General features: G+C 40.9%; 1 protein-coding gene across 1 annotated transcript in view; it reads right to left on the reverse strand.

Moving 5' to 3' along the window:
• Nucleotides 1-17,398, reverse strand: part of LOC124596387 — a 174,494-nt gene that overhangs the window by 119,360 nt on the left and 37,736 nt on the right. The window contains exon 2 of the mRNA XM_047135508.1: nt 5,961-6,032. Within this exon, the coding sequence (XP_046991464.1) occupies nt 5,961-6,032 (72 nt within the window). The remainder of the gene's footprint in view (nt 1-5,960; nt 6,033-17,398) is intronic.

A 17,398-nucleotide genomic window follows, 5' to 3' on the forward strand; every position in this document is an offset into this window, starting at 1 on the left:
TGGAAAACTTGCACGCTGTGTAACAAGGAGGGCCACATCCGATCGGATTGTTGTAGTCACTCGACTCGCTCCAGTCCTGCCCCTCCTGGGCCTCAAGATACAGTCCGTGCTCTGCAATCAGTCGTCCCACAGGATGACCCATCAGCGCGGCAGCTTTTCCTAACTTCCGCCTTTTCACTGAGGATGTCACTTTTCAGGTCGACACTGGGGCCACCATCTCCCCGATTAATATTGCGACGTGTACCCGGCTGGGCTCTCCTAAGTTCTCACCTCCCTCTCACCGTTTGGTCGCCTACGGAGACGGTTACATTCCCCTTCGTGGGCAGTTAGTCGTCCAGGCGACGTACAAGCGTGTTCCCCGGTTTCTTACCCTCTTTGTCGTCGGCCATCCGTCGGCTTTTCGAATATTTTTGGCCTCGATGCGTTTCAACTGTTTGGCTTTTTAATTTCTGACGAAGTTAAGGTCGTTTGCACGGCTGTGCCTTTTCAGGACTTGGACGATCTGTGCTCCGCTTTTGTGTCGTTGTTTGCAATGGATCTCGGACAGGCGCGGCTCGTGGTTTCTATACCGGGGAAGGCTGCGGTATTTATCGATAAGAGCCAACGTAGACCTCGGGTTAAGCTACAGATTAGTCTGACATAAACAACTAAGAATTCAGGGGGAGGGGGGTGGGCATATCACCCTCTACCCATAATTTTACGTACTGTATCTTCTATAATCAGGTATTAAATATCATTAGAAGCTAACTTAGAGTTAAAATCTTTGGTTAGTGTTTTTATACGTCATCATTACATTTTCTGACACTTTGCAGCAAATCATACGAAAAGACGCGTTTCGGAGAGATCTTTAATGCGATGAATGTTAACTTTGCGGCTGCTTAATATTTTAGGTGTTTTCAGTTCTAAACTTAAGGCGTTTATTGTGGTTTACCTCTAAAGCTCGAAGTTTACGAGTTCACATGACAATACTGTGATGTTTTGGTGACGCCACAGGTCTTGTGCAAGGAAAACTCACTAAAATCTTGCTAAATACACTCCGAAAAAGAAACTTGCTAGTACCACACGATATCAACAAAAGCAGTCAGCATCAGCAAGCAAGGAAAGTAAAGAAATGGGACAAATTTCGCGCGCTTTGTCCTCTAATCACTTATGAAACTCTCGCTAGATGGCAGTACTGTTATGTTACTGTAGTCTAGTGCACTATGGCGGGATATTTGCAAACTTATTCTAAATGTGGATAAAATAGCCAATGGCAGAAACAAAACAACTATGTAAAACATTATCAAAACAATAATACTAAACGTCGATTAATGACGCATCGAAGCGTAGTAGAGATGTGCAGAGACAGAGATTGGATAGCGAAGTTTCGGCCACTCTACATTCCTTTATTACATAGATAGTGGAACGTGAAAAACTTGTGGTGGTTGGTATGACACCCTTAGGCTGCAAGCTCTGAGCCTTCGGGTCGTCCATGAAGAGCAGTACTATGTAGAAGCCACGCCCCCAAACCGCTACTACATGCAGCTTACGGACGTTCCAAGGCGCAGCTTAAACACTACTAACCATTCGGAAAACATCTATCGATACAAACAGTTCCAAAAACGCTGACCGTCGTTATTTTAATCGGAATGGGAAATATGCGAAATTCGTCATTATGTAATACGTTCTTGCGAAATTTACTTTAACATATATTTTGGGGCGGCTCCGCCTCAGAGCCTTTAATTACGAGCCGCGCCTGATCTCGGATGTGCTTCCGGTTCTCAGGCGCACGTCACCCTATGGCTGGATGCGCAGCTTCGCTTTTTCCAGGCCCGGCCCCTTCCGGTGGCCTTACGGCCGGCAGTCAAGCAGGAACTTGATCGGCTCCAGGCGACTGGCGTTCTGGAGCCTGTGAATTACAGTGCCTGGGCGACAGTATTAATGGTCATACAGAAAAGGAATGGGTCCCTTCATCTGTGTGGGGACTTCGGCGCTACAGTCAATGCTCAGTTCCTCATTCACACTTACCCCATTCTCCGACAGGAAGACCTTCTCGCCAAGCTTGCCGGTGGAGAGTATTTTTCAAAGATCGACCTGGCTGCCGTATCTCAGAACATAATGGTTATCAACACGCCTTTCGGATTGTATAAGTACAGGCACCTTCCCTTTGGTGTCTCTTCGGCACCGGCCATTTTCCAGCGGTTCCTGGAGCAGCTTACACAGCCTATCCCCGCCTGTGTGAATTATCTGGATAACATCTTGGTCACAGGGCATTCCCACCAGGAACATTTGCAAAACCTCAGCGCCTAATTCCACGCTCTGCAATCTGCAGGTTTACACTGTCGGCTGGACAAGTGTGGTTTTTTTCAACCGGAAGTGGAATACTCAGGCCAGTGGCTTAGCAAAGATGGCATTCGCCCTTCAGGTTGTAATGTCGCGGCCATTGAGGCCCTTCCTCGTCCCAAGGACTTATCTGAACTCCAGGTGTTTTTGGGCAAGGTTACTTATTACTTAAAGTTCTTGCCCCAGGCTGCCTCCGTTGCTCAACCCCTCAATCACTTGCATCGCAAAGGGGTACCTTTTGATTGGACTCCTGCCTGCAACCAGGCTTTTCTCCATTTAAAGACGATGCTGAAGTCCGCCCTTGCCTTACTCCCTTTTCTCCGGACGGCCCCTTGGTTGTGGTGGCTGATGTGTTGGCATACGACACTGGGGCCGTCCTTGCGCATCAGGATGCTAATGGCTCCGAACAGCCCATCACTTATGCCTCTAAGACGTTGACCCAAGCACAATGGAACTACTCCCAGACTGAAAATGAGGCCCTGGCAATCGTGTTCGCCGTCCACAAATTTCACACCTATCTGTTTGTGGAAAAGTTCACCCTCATGACAGATCATAAACCCTTGGTTACGCTTTTTGGACCCCACTCACACCTTCCAGACCGGATGGCTCAACATCTCCATTGCTGGGCGTTGTTTGTACGAAATTATGCTTACACGATCCAGTATAAGGCCACCGCCCACCATGCCAATGTGGACGCTTTGTCACGTCTCCCAGCAGGCCCCGATCCTTCCTTTGACCAACAGGAGGTCCTCTGCTTTCACACTGATTCTGCCCACCAGGATGCACTGGACGGTCTGCCTCTTATGGCTGCTCACATTGTCGTGGCTACCTGCTGCGACCCTATCTTGTGGCACGTTCTCCATTAAGTGGTCCACGGGTGGCCCTCCTATGTTACTCGTTGGAGGCAGTCCAATTTCAGACCCTGGCGCCGCCAGTCCCACAGGCTGTCCGTGATCGATGATGTCCTTCTGTTGGCCACGTAGTCGGATGCCCATCCGGTGGTCATTCCTCTGGATTTGCGGCTTCGGGTCCTCAGTTTGTTACACAGCGGGCACTGGGGTATGTCCCGTATGAAAGTTTTGGCTCGCCGGCACGTGTATTGGCCCGGCATCAAAATGGTTCAAATGGCTCTGAGCACTATGAGACTTAACTTCTGAGGTCATCAGTCACCTAGAACTTAGAACTACTTAAACCTAACTAACCTAAGGACATCACACACATCCATGCCCCCGGCAGGATTCAAACCTGCGACCGTAGCGGTCAGCCTGGCATCAATGGCAATATTGACCACCTAGTCCGTGGGTGCACTGTATGTGCGCATCACCAGGCAAGTCCCCCCTGTTATTTACACCCTGGCTTGTGCCTCGCCAGCTCTGGAATCGCATCCATATCGAATTTGCGGGCCCATTTTTGGGGACCATGTCGTTACTTATCGTTGATGCCTACTCCATGTACGCATATGTCGTCCGCATGGCATGAACCACCATGGCGGCTACACTCACGGCCCTGGCCCACGTTCACGCCATTAAGGGCCTGTCACACACGTTGGTATCCGATAATGGTTCCCAATTCATGGCATCCTCCTTCCACGACTTCTGTCGGGCCAACGGTATCAAACATATCCGTAACCCCCCTTTTCACCCCTTGTCCAGTGGCTCGGTGGAGAGGCTTGTCTGCACTTTTAAACAACAGTGGACAAAGGCAGTCGACACATCTTCAACCACATCGGCCCTCACCCTGTTTTTGAGCACCTGTTGCACTATGCCATTGATGGATGCAGTCCGGCAGAGCTCCTTCATGGGCGACAGCCACAGATCCTGCTCCATTTGCTGATGCCATCCCCCTCCCACCTCCACTCCTGGCCCTCGCAGCATTATGACCCCGGCACAGCCGTGTGGTCCTGCGAGTATGGGCGCAAGGCGGGTTGGACGCCCGCCATGGTCGTCGCGGTCCATGGGCGGCGTGTGATGTCTGTGCAGATGTTGAAAGGGTTGGAGCACTGCCATCATAATCAGCTCCACCCACATGCCCCCGTGGGACTCACGCCGCCGCATCCTCCCCTACCTCTTTTGGTACGGACGTGGTCCTCAAGTTGCCGCCCCTGCCCCCAGTTGCCGTCTCCCCGTGGGCCTGCCGCCAGCCCTTCCTGCCCCGGGTGGATTGGTGGCTCCCTCCCCCAACCTGGACACTGGGCCGGCTGTCATGGATACCTCAGGCATCCAGGCATATAGTGTAACACCTTACTGTTGGTAAGAAACATCACTTAAAATATGAATGTGCAGACATCTGTTGTCTGATATTGTGATCTACCGGAGCAAAAATACAGGGTGATTCAAAAAGAATACCACAACTTTAGGAATTTAAAACTCTGCAACGACAAAAGGCAGAGCTAAGCACTATCTGTCGGCGAATTAAGGGAGCTATAAAGTTTCATTTAGTTGTACATTTGTTTGCTTGAGGTGCTGTTGACTAGGCGTCAACGTTAGTTGATGCTAAGATGGCGACCGCTCAACAGAAAGCTTTTTGTGTTATTGAGTACGGCAGAAGTGAATCGACGACAGTTGTTCAGCGTGCATTTCGAACGAAGTATGGTGTTAAACCTCCTGATTGGTGGTGTATTAAACGTTGGTATAAACAGTTTACAGAGAATGGGTGTTTGTGCAAAGGGAAAAGTTCTGGACAGCCGAGAACGAGTGATGAAAATGTAGCACGCATCCAGCAAGCATTTGTTCGCAGCCCAGGAAAATCGACTCGCAGAGCTAGCAGAGAGCTGCAAATTCCACAATCAACTGTATGGAGAGTCCTATGAAAAAGGTTAGTTGTGAAACCTTATCCCGAGGCGATGGATCGGCTGCCAGGCAGCCCGTGACAGAGCACTTCATCACTGGCCTCCAAGAAGCCCTGATCTTACCCCCTGCCAGTTTTTCTTATGGGGGTATATTAAGGATATGGTGTTTCGGCCACCTCTCCCAGCCACCATTGATGATTTGAAACGAGAAATAACAGCAGCTATCCAAACTGTTACGCCTGATATGCTACAGAGAGTGTGGAAAGAGTTGGAGTATCGGGTTGATATTGCTCGAGTGTCTGGAGGGGGCCATATTGAACATCTCTGAACTTGTTTTTGAGTGAAAAAAAAAACCTTTTTAAATACTCTTTGTAATGATGTATAACAGAAGGTTATATTATGTTTCTTTCATTAAATACACATTTTTAAAGTTGTGGTATTCTTTTTGAATCACCCTGTACACTGCTCTACTTAATGGTGTGGTAACTAGAGCCATAGATCTGGAGCTCATTACTGCCACCATGGCAGATAGGGTGTCTGCCATACTATTTTTTGTAGCAACACTCCGAATCCACTAACATGTTATCCAAAAAGATATAACCTGGAAGTTTGTAGCTCCTTAAGCAACGGGTGGGGAAGGGAGGGGGGGGGGGGGCACAGGGGCCTACCAAATGTTTTTACCTACATTCTTACACAATGATTGCCCAGTAAATTATAAATGGAAAAGTCTTCTTATATTTAAGGTACTCAGTATTGGAATAGGTGTGTAAAAAATATATGCTCAGAAAAAGAAAAACTTAGGTTTCAAAACAATGAAACACATTAACTTTAAAAAGTACACTGTACATACATAGAAAAAATTCCTGCGATAAATGGTTGGCACCAATTTTCCTCATTTTTGATGTCAGCAAGTATTTCGTCCCTGTAACATAATAATCACAGTTTTTAGAATACGTGGAAAAATATATACAAATGCAAGATAAATAGAATCCAAACTATAATGAGAAGAGAAACCAAGTCATATCATTAGAATATTTAAGTAAAAAAAATTATTCTCCTCAATGTACACATACAAAAGGCAACAAAAAGAGTAAAATAAAGAGAAGAAAAACCAAGTCATACTCGTCCAACTTTTAACTGAAATCAAGTAACCACCCATCAAAACACACACACACACACACACACACACACACACACACACACACACACACACCACACACAAAGGTGTGTGCATGCGCCACAGACCCCCATTAAAGAGAAAAAGGCTCACGGATGCATAACAAAGTAATGAAAAGCTTTATCAGTTACAAAGTACACAAAAACACAATACCGATTTCAAGAAAAATGGAGAGGGGACAGTAATAAAACCTAAGTGGAACTACAGAGGAATGAATTTCAAGGTTTAGATGAAAATATGTATGCTTCTTATTCCATAAACATTTGGTAACATTGGGCTACTAGAAACCATTTCAGTAACCTAAACATTTTAAACAAGTGTGAAAAAGCATTTAACAGTGTTGAAATGAAATGTATTATAAAAGAAGAATAACACAGTTAAACAGGTTGATTGAAGACATTTTTATGGTCGATATAAAATGCTGCCAGCAAGGAAAGAGGAGTGTGTCTGGACAACTGAGAATGTGAGACCAGGTACAAGTCAGCTGACGCCAATTTCTGACCTTAACCAATGTTTTGCTAGACAGTGACACTGTATTTATAGACTCTGCCAAACAGCGAATCAGACAGCTTGTACTGTTGTGCAAGTCGATTATGCCTATATGTAAGATTGTTAGATCAAAGCTACACTTCAGCGTCTAATGATTGGTATACTTATTTAGCCAAGTGAACTATCTTACTAGAGAAGCTTTCTGAACTAAGTTTTATCATTGTTTTTCACACAGAAACTTTATTGCCAAAAACATATATAAGAAGGCATCATAAACTATACACTTTGCACTATTTTTCAAAATAGTCGCCACCAACTCTTATTCTTATGCAAGTTGACTATGCCTGTGTGTACAATTGCTAGAATGAAGCTACACCAAAGACTGGTATACTTATTTAATCAAGTGAAACTTTGCTATCATATAGGTGTACAAAATTTGCAAAAATTTAATTTTTATATTCAGTCCCACAAGAGATAACTATCCCCAAACTTTACAAAAAATAAATATTTTCAAATTACTTGCTCTATATAAGTGTTCATGTTCTAAGGCTAGGAGTTTACGATACCTAGCTGGTGGAAAAAAACCGCTGATATATCACTGCTTGGTTCTTATTTATGGGTCTAAAAAGTGGTTTTTCTAAATTTTCAATACCAAACTTTGGAGTCCATTTCAACTGGTTCTTTTTGAATTTAGGGTATTTTGAGTTCTAAACAATGTTGTAGACTTTTCTAAAAACAATCATGTCAACTGCAATGTTGTAACTTAACCCAGTGCGGAGATATTCAAGTTTACGTTAATGTCTCCAAACTGAAAAACCGTTGTGCGCTTACAAATAAAAATGGCTGCCATTCAGTAACAGTGCAAGGTAACTTCTTTTAAAAACTGCTTTTAACTTCTCAATTATAGTGTAATCACATATTTCAAAAACCAAAATATTTAAAAACAGTTAAGCAACCAGCTTAATTTTTATTGGATCACTTCAAATGTACCGACCCTATATATCTTGTCAGTTTTATTTTCTGAATTGTGGAAGAATAATGTTACTGTTTTGTTTTCATTTACCATCAGTTCTTTCACTTTAAAAAAATTTAAAAAGCCACATTGGGAGTTTCTTAGACATGGTCCTAAAGGAGTTTCTTACAAATAAATGTTTTTATAGTATTAAGGAATTCCTTTCATAGGAGTAGAACACTTTCATTTTTTAAAATTATATTTACATGTAAAAGTTGTATAATTATTTCTTTTATTTTTATTGTTTGTAGTTTTCCCACAAGATTACAACATGGAGTGTGTGATATGTCCACAATTCAAATCCTTGTATTTGTCTATGAAGAATAAATACAGTAAAAATAACTATTACGAGTTAGTAGTCTATGGCAATTTCAATGAGATTTTCTAAATGATTCTGATAAGAAAAATGATCTGGAAACCTTATTTGGAACCTACAATTTGGTCTTAGTAATTTATTACAATTTAGTCTTAGTAATTTATTTCCCAGTGTGGGGGGTAAAGATAGAGGGACACTAACTGATAAAGTTTTCTTTGATGAATCTCAAAGGGAGAAAAACTGCATCCCAGTAAAAAAAAAAAAAAAAAAGTGCTCTCTCAGAACATGATACATAGTTAGTTAGGATAAAATCAAACAACAGAAAACACAGAATACACAAATGACAATATTAGGAAACGGATAGATTGCTTCTCACCATATAGTGGAGATGTAGAGTTGCTTACAGGCACAACAAAGAGACTGCTAAACAACAAAGCTTTTGACCAAAAGGCCTTCTTCTGGAGCAAATAAAACACACACACACACACATTCACGAGAACACAACTCACACACACATGACCATTATCTCTGGCTGCCGAGGCCAGACATGATGAGAGAAGCAGTCTATGTTTTGGGGGTAAGAAGATGGATAGGGTGGGGAGGGAGACTGATGGCATGGTAGGAGTGAGGGATGGTAAAGCGCTGGTTGCAGGAGTATAAAGGTACGAGAGGGGACAAAGAAGATAGCCAGGTGGGGGGGAGTGGAAAAGTAGAGAAGTAAAAAGATTGTGGTGTGTTGGTGGAATAAAAGGCTGTGTAGTGTTGCAGTGGGAACAGGGAAGAGGATAGGTTGCTGAAGGACAGTTACAAACAGAAATTGAAGCCAGGAGGGTTATGGGAACATTGGAAAATTGCAGGGAGGGTTCCCACCTGCACAATTTAGAAAAGCTGGTGTTGGAAGGAAGTATCCTGATGATGCAGGCTGTGAAACAGTCTTTGAAGTGAAGCACATTGTGTTGGCCAGCATTTTCAGCAGCAGTTTGTCAGTGGCCATTCATGTTGGCAAACAGCTTGTTGGTTGTCATGCCCATGAAGAACGCAGAACAGTGATTGCAGCTTTTGCAAGCAGCCCTGCCTTTGATGGGATAAGTGATGCTTGTGACTGGACTTGAGTACGTAGTGCTGGGAGGATGTAGGGGACATGTCCTGCATCTAGGTCTATTACAGGGATACAAGCCATGAGGCAAGGGGTTCAGAGCAGATTTAGGGCAGGAATGGATGTGGATATTGTGTAGGTTCTGTGGGCAGTGGACTGCCACTGTGGGAGGGGTGGGAATGATAGTGAGCAGAACATTACTAATTTCCAGACACAACGAGAGGTACTCAAAACCCTGGCAGAGAATGTGATTCAGTCGCTACAGTCCTGGGTGGTACTGAATCAAAAGGGGGATGCTCCTCTGTAGTCAGATGGTAGTAGTTTTGGAGGTGGTGGGTGACTGGAGAGATAAGGCATGTATGATCTCTTTATGTACAACTTTGGGAGGGTAATTTTTGTCTGTGAAGGCCCCAGTGAGACCTTTGACATATTTTGAGAAGGACTGTTTGTCACCACAGATGTGACAGCCATGGGTGGCTAGGCATACGGAAGGGCCTTCTAGGTAAGAATGGGTGATAGCTGTCGAAGTGGAGGTATTGTTGGTGATTGGTAGGTTTTATGTGGATGGAGGTACTGATGTAGCCACCACTGAGGTGGAGGTCAACATCGAGGAAGGTGGCTTGTTGGGTGGAGGAGGGACTAGGTAAAGTGAATGGGTGAAAAGGTGTTGAGATTCTGGAGGAAAATGGATAGGGTGTCCTCACCCCTGATCCAGATCACAAAGATGTCATCAATGAATCTGAACCAGGTGACAGATTTTGGATTCCTGACCATCCAGAAACCAAACTTACAACTGAAGAAACTGTGAAAAGGTGGGAATTTAAGGAGATGGGACCTGGATAAACTGACAGAACCAGAGGTTCTAGAGAGTTTCAGGGAGAGCATAAGAGAACAATTGACAGGAATGGGGGAAAGAAATACAGTAGAAGAAGAATGGGTAGCTTTGAGGGATGAAATAGTGAAGGCAGCAGAGGATCAAATAGGTAAAAAGATGAGGGCTAGTAGAAATCCTTGGGTAACAGAAGAAATATTGAATTTAATTGATGAAAGGAGAAAATATAAAAATGCAGTAAATGAAGCAGGCAAAAAGGAAAACAAACATCTCAAAAATGAGATTGACAGGAAGTGCAGAATGGCTAAGCTGGGATGACTAGAGGACAAATGTAAGGATGTAGAGGGATATCTCACTAGGGGTAAGATAGATACTGTCTATAGGAAAATTAAAGAGACCTTCAGAGAAAAGAGAACCACTTGTATGAATATCAAGAGCTCAGATGGAAACCCAGTTCTAAGCAAAGAAGGGAAAGCAGAAAGATGGAAGGAGTATATAGAGGGTGTATACAAGGGCGATGTACTTGAGGACAATATTATGGAAATGGAAGAGGATGTAGATGAAATGGGAGATACGATACTGTGTGAAGAGTTTGACAGAGCACTGAAAGACCTAAGTTGAAACAAGGCCCTGGGAGTACACAACAGTCCATTAGAACTACTGACAGCCTCGGGAGAGCCAGTCCTGACAAAACTCTACCATCTGGTGATCAAAATGTATGAGACAGGCGAAATACCCTCAGACTTCAAGAAGAATATAATAATTCCAATGCCAAAGAAAGCAGGCGTTGACAGATGTGAAAATTACCGAACTATCAGTTAAACAAGTCACGGCTGCAAAATACTAACGCGAATTCTGTACAGACAAATGGAAAAACTGGTAGAAGCTGACCTTGGGGAAGATCAGTTTGGATTCTGCAGAATTATTGGAACACGTGAGGCAATACTGACCCTACGACTTATCTTAGAAGATAGATTAAGGGAAGTCAAACCTACATTTCAAGCATTTGTAGACTTAGAGAAAGCTTTTGACAATGTTGACTGGAATACTCTCTTTCAAATTCTGAAGGTAGCAGGGATAAAATACAGGGAGCAAAAGGCCATTTACAATTTGTACAGAAACCAGATGGCAGTTATAAGAGGTGAGGGGCATAAAAGGTAAGCAGTGGTTGGGAAGGGAGTGAGACAGGGTTGTAGCCTATCCCCGATGTTATCCAATCTGTATATTGAGCAAGCAGTAAAGGAAACAAAAGAAAAATTCGGATTAGGTATTAAAATCCATGGAGAAGAAATAAAAACTTTGAGGTTTGCCGATGACATTGTAATTCCGTCAGAGACAGCAAAGGACTTGGAAGAGCAGCTGAACGGAATGGGCAGTGTCTTGAAAGGAGGAGATAAGATGAACTTCAATAAAAGCAAAATGAGAACAATGGAATGTAGTCAAATTAATCAGGTGATGCTGAGGGAATTAGATTAGGAAATGAGACACTTAAAGTATTAAATGAGTTTTGCTTTTTGGAGAGCAAAATAACTGATGATGGTCGAAGCAGAGAGGATATTAATGTAGACTGGCAATGGCAAGGAAAGTGTTTCTGAAGAAGAGAAATTTGTTAACATCGAGTATCGATTTAAGTGTCAGGAAGTCGTTTCTGAAAGTATTTGTATGGAGTGTAGCCATGTACGGAACTGAAACGTGGACGATAAATAGTTTAGACAAGAAGAGAATAGAAGCTTTCGAAATGTGGTGCTACAGAAGAATGCTGAAATTAGATGGGTAGATCACATAACTAATGAGGAGGTATTGAACAGAATTGAGCAGAAGAGAAATTTGTGGCACAACTTGACTAGAAGAAGAGATCGGTTGGTAGGACATGTACTGAGGCATCAAGGAATCATCAATTTAGTATTTGAGGGCAGTGTGGAGGGTAAAAATCGTAAAGGGAGACCAAGAGGTGAATGCACTAAGCAGATTCAGGAGGATGTAGGTTGCAGTAGGTACTGGGAGATGAAGAATCTTTCACAGGATAGATTAGCATGGAAAGCTGCATCAAACCAGTCTCTGGACTGAAGACCACAACAACAACAACCACCACCCAGAATCCCAAATATGTCGGTATGTGTTCTTCAGAAGAAGGACTCCTGGCTAAAAGCTTATTTGTTTATCAGTCTTTTTTTGATGCCTGTCCATGTTTCAACATCTCTACTATAGGGTTAGTTCGGATAAATAAGATAGTGCCTCATAGTACTGATAATCCACAGTGGAAATCAGTTACAGTTATTTGACTCCAAAAACAATTTTTTTAAAAATAATTTATAAGAGATCATCTGGGATGAAGTTTATATAGAACCAAATGCTGAAATAAAATTTAATCTATTCCATGATTAATTTCTAGCATTATTTGAAAATAGTTTTCCACATAAGCTTGTCAGAAAAAAACCTAGAGGGATTAAAGTATCTTGTGAAAGGAACTGGTGGATGTATCTGTTGGTAATAACAAGTAGAGATCCTGCAGCAGTAGCCTTTAAAAACACCTTGAAGGAAGTGCTACAAAACAATGCCAAGGCTATTGCCAAACAAGTTGAATGAAGCAACAAAAGATCTGGGCATCCCTCTCACAAGCTGAATGATGATGATGATAATAATAATAATAATAATGGTTTATTTGTCCATAATAACTTTTACAATCATGGACATAGTCAGTCAGTACATACATGAACAATAATAATAGATTAGTAGTAGAAATAAAGTATATACAACATTAAAAATCCTTGATGGAGTACAAACATTTAGCAATTAACAGCTGCTTTAATTTTATTTTAAATATGTTTCCTTTTAACATTTTTATGGTATTTGGCAGTCTGTTGTAAAAAAATCTTCCAGCAGAAAATGGATTATGATTGGTTGCTTTTTTATTTCTAAATTTTATGTGGTAATCTTCTTATTTCCTTGTATTATAACTATGGATATCACTATTTACTATACTGTGCTCCATATTTTCTTTTTCAAACAGTATAGTCCTTAGAACATATAATGAATACACTGTTAGTATATTATATTTAATAAAGAATTCTCTACAGGATTGACATTTACTAATATTTGCTATTATCCTAACTGCTCTCTTCTGGGCTCTAAAAGCCCTATCCATGTATACCGTTGGTGCCCCGCCCCAAATCTCAATACCGTATTGTAGGTGGGAGTGTATAATACCAAATAGATTTGTCTTAAGACTGGTGATGCTATTATGATAGCAAGGCGTTTAAGCAGTAGGTATTACACGAGATTTTTTTACACATGTAGCTGATGTGCTCCTTCCATGTAAGATGTTCATCAACTATAATACCCAGGAATTTATGTTTATCAATTGTTTCAATTGGTAACTCTGGCTCAGTATCCACTTGTCCTGATTTGTAATTTAACATAAACTCCATTAGAATTGTCTTTTCCTTATTTAATCCCAATTTATTTTTAGTCATACATTCTGTGATGAGGCTAGTGTTCTTCATATTATTTTGCACTGCTAGCTGTTTTGTAGGGTGCCAGCTTATGAAGGAGGTGTCGTCGGCATAATTCACAAGGTCTGCATTTTTTGGAATTATTATATCACTGATGTACATTCTCATACCCTCACAACATGGTTTCAGAAAGGGTAAATCTACAAAGTCAGGAATTGCCAGTCTAACAGAATACATTTTACAGTCCTTAGATGAGAAAACGGTTGTCTCTGCAATGTTTCTGGATCTTTCAAAGGCATTTGACACCACTGACCATGAAATGCTGATACAAAAATTAAGCAACTGTGGCATTCGGGGGCAACCAGGTGAATGGATAAAATCATACTTGTGCAACCGCAAGCAGTATGTATCATTAGGAAACTCGTACCAATCAGAAACCAAATCCATCAAATATGGAGTGCCGCAGGGTTTGGTAATGGGGCCATTGTTATTTAATGTGTTTGTTAATGATATAGGTGTTGAGGAGGAAGAAAAGAAAATATTGTATGCTGATGACATGACAATACTAAATAGTGACCAAAATATGGAACAGCTTGAGAGAAAAGCATACATATCTGCAAATGTCACAGCTCAATGGCTGTTGGAAAATGAACTGGTTATAAATCTAAAAAAGACTATGTATGCAGTGTTTAAAAACAAGGAAAAGGCTGTAGAGCTGTAGACATGGATTTAGAGGTTGATGGAACAAGGCTGGAAGAAGTAGAATCTGCTAGATTCTTAGGTATTCTTGTGGATAATGAACTGAAATGGAAAAAACATATTAATAATGTCTGTAAGAAACTGAGCTCTTTCATATTCTTAATGATGCAGCTATCACAGTATTCAGACAAGAACCTTCTGTGTACAGTGTATCATGGACTTTTTGAACCATACTTACAGTATGGAGTGACTGTGTGGGGAAACTCAAACAAACAAGAGACAAAATGAGTGTTCACATGACAAAAAAAAGCAATTAGGACCATTTTAAGAAGAAAGACCTCTGAAACGTGCAGGAACTGTTTCAAGAATTTAGGTATCTTAACTTTTTCATCGTTGTATATATACAAAACAATAATGTACATCACAAAAGGTAGTGAGGACTGGATTACAAATGCTAGTGTACACACCCACAATACAAGAAGAAAGAATGAAGTACGGAGCATACCCCACCGACTGGCAATGCTAGAAAAAGGACCCCAGTATTCTGGTATCAGACTACTAAGAAGTCTGCCCAAAAACCTGCAAGATAGTGTACTTCACAATGACTTTCCAAAGAAACTTAAAGACTATCTCATTGAAAAAGAGTTTTGTAGTGTTGCAGAATACTTATGCCATTAAATTTGTATATATTGTTACTCATTATCAGTGATGTAAAAATGTAAGCTAAAGGTGTAGAAAAATAAGTAATAAGTGATAAAGAATGTTAATACTATGACATGACCTATATTACACGTACATTTACTGTACACAATGTAATCTTACAGGATCAAATAAAATTCAATTCAATTCAATTCAATACATAATAAACAGAAAAGGCCCAATAATACTTCCCTGAGGGACTCCACAGTTAAGAATTTTATAAGATGATTTTACTGTTTGTATAAGTCCCCCGGTTGTATAATACAACTTAACACATTGTCTCCTGTCAGCAAGGTATGATCTTAACAAATCTAATGCCACTCCTCTGACCCCATAAGTTTCTAACTTATGTAGAAGAATGGAGTGATTTACAGTATCAAAAGCCTTAGATAGGTCTAGAAAGGTGCCAATAACTTTGTTTCCATCATCAAGTTCATTCAATACTACTTGAATAAATGTGGCTATAGCTGTTATTGTAGACTTACCCTTCCTGAAACCAAGCTGAGAACTTTTTAATATATTGTACTTAAGAGAAAAATGATTCCATTTGATTTAGTCCTCGTTTTTAATCCAGCCATTAAGAAAGGAAAAACAAAGAGATTTTTTCCTCTACATGAAGAGCCTTATCCATTCATATGCTTTACATCTCCTGTTAATGTGGAAATTCAACTATCTGATTGTACTGTCCATTTTGATAGACTGAAGCCGTATCACGGGCAAACTCCGCTACCTCAACTGTTGCAAAAATTCAGTTGTACAGAAAATAAAGAAGATGACAAATCTGCCTCCAGCATGCCAAAGATATGGTGAGGTTCAAACATCCACATGTGTGAAGGTCAAACGATTGAAAATATTTCTTATTTGAATGTAAAGCATTGCTGCCTACTGTTCCATGAGTATTATGGTTTTAACTGTGAGTGCTAGTGTCCTGTCAATGTTGATTTGATTTGGAGATGCAATTTATTTCATTTGTTCTATTATAGATGATTTTCTGTGGTTACTGATTTCATTGTACTTTTGTATCATAAAGGAAATGATGCAGCAGCAGATGTTCAGTGAGAACATTGTGTGGTTGTTAGAATCAGTGTCATTTTTTGCTAAATAGAAAGAATAGTTTTGTAAGGTAAGGAGTTTTTATGAGTTGCTCTGTAGACATGTTACTTTATGCCATACTATAAGTAAATGTGCTAATTAGGATTGCAAAGTTACAAAAGCATTGACTTTTCCCTATATATATTGTTTAAGCTACGAGAGCAAAGTGAATATCTAAGCAATAACTGGACCTGCAAAATACGCAATAACTGGGCCTGTAAAATTGAATTTTTACTAGGTTTACTACTTTTAGAAGTTCAACTACACATTTTAAGCTGAGTACCACAGTAGTGACGCAAGTTTCACTAACATGAAGATATATTTGTCACACTGTCATATATTAGCTCCTGCAAAAGGGAGCATGTGTTATGCATGCATTTGATGATGTTTACATAACAAACTACAATATCTATGTTTCCACTATCTGTTGCTAATAGATCAGTTTACCTGGTCAAATTTGCAATCTAACAATCTAATACTGTTCTATTAAAGCCTCACTGTTTGGGTCTACCATCTGTAAAGGGCACTAATGACCATTATGATAAGTGCCCTCACCCACAAATCATCATCACTACTACTATCTGTACAAGCACAACAAGGAAGTGAAGGCATTGGTGAGATCTACTGAAAATCAAGTTTGCAGCAATGAGTGAAATTCTCTTGTCATGTGCCCATATGTTAATAACAGGAACTAATTTATGCAATGTATGTCACAGAAAGATCATTAATACAATTATTAAGTCAGACACATCACACATTTACTATATTTTTGTGACATTTGTAAAAGCAACTGTTGACACATGTCCAGGGTTTTCATTAGTACACATTAGTTGGAAGCAGTAATTCATGAAACAATAATGTTTGGAAGTTGTAACTGCCTTCTGCAGACAATAAACACCTTACGTTGTAACACTTAAGCTGCAGCAAAGTCTACCCTCATACAAGGTATGACATCTAGACTCTTTGGCAGCAACTCTATTTGCAAGACGATATTGTTCTCTGTATGCAAAAGAGAGTGTTATGTGGGCACTATATCATGGCAGTTTTAGGTAGGGAGTGTTTTGAACTGCAATTACATAGGATACCAGTAGAGGTCGGGCCTGAATTACACTGCCAACTGCAGCAAACAATTGCACTATAGCCACTACCAAATGCTTTGTGTACTCCAATTTGCTTTGTGCTGTGGATTGCTTGTTTTCTTTTTTCTTATTTTGAAATGAATGAAGAGACTAATCCTGGTGCATAAAGGGATTTGAATGCGACTCTCGCTACAAGAAAAGGAATCAATGTTCCCTATGACCATTCTGTCAGTTCTCCTTTCGTAGAAGCACAGAACGTGGTCATAGGATGGCAGCCCTTCAATAGGGAGGCGGGGCTTATTCCCTCACACCCCTGCTCTCCCCTCGGGCAGTCTAAGTTCTCAG

This window comes from Schistocerca americana, chromosome 2, assembly GCF_021461395.2.
Source record: "Schistocerca americana isolate TAMUIC-IGC-003095 chromosome 2, iqSchAmer2.1, whole genome shotgun sequence".
Classification (NCBI taxonomy): Eukaryota; Metazoa; Arthropoda; class Insecta; order Orthoptera; family Acrididae; genus Schistocerca; species Schistocerca americana.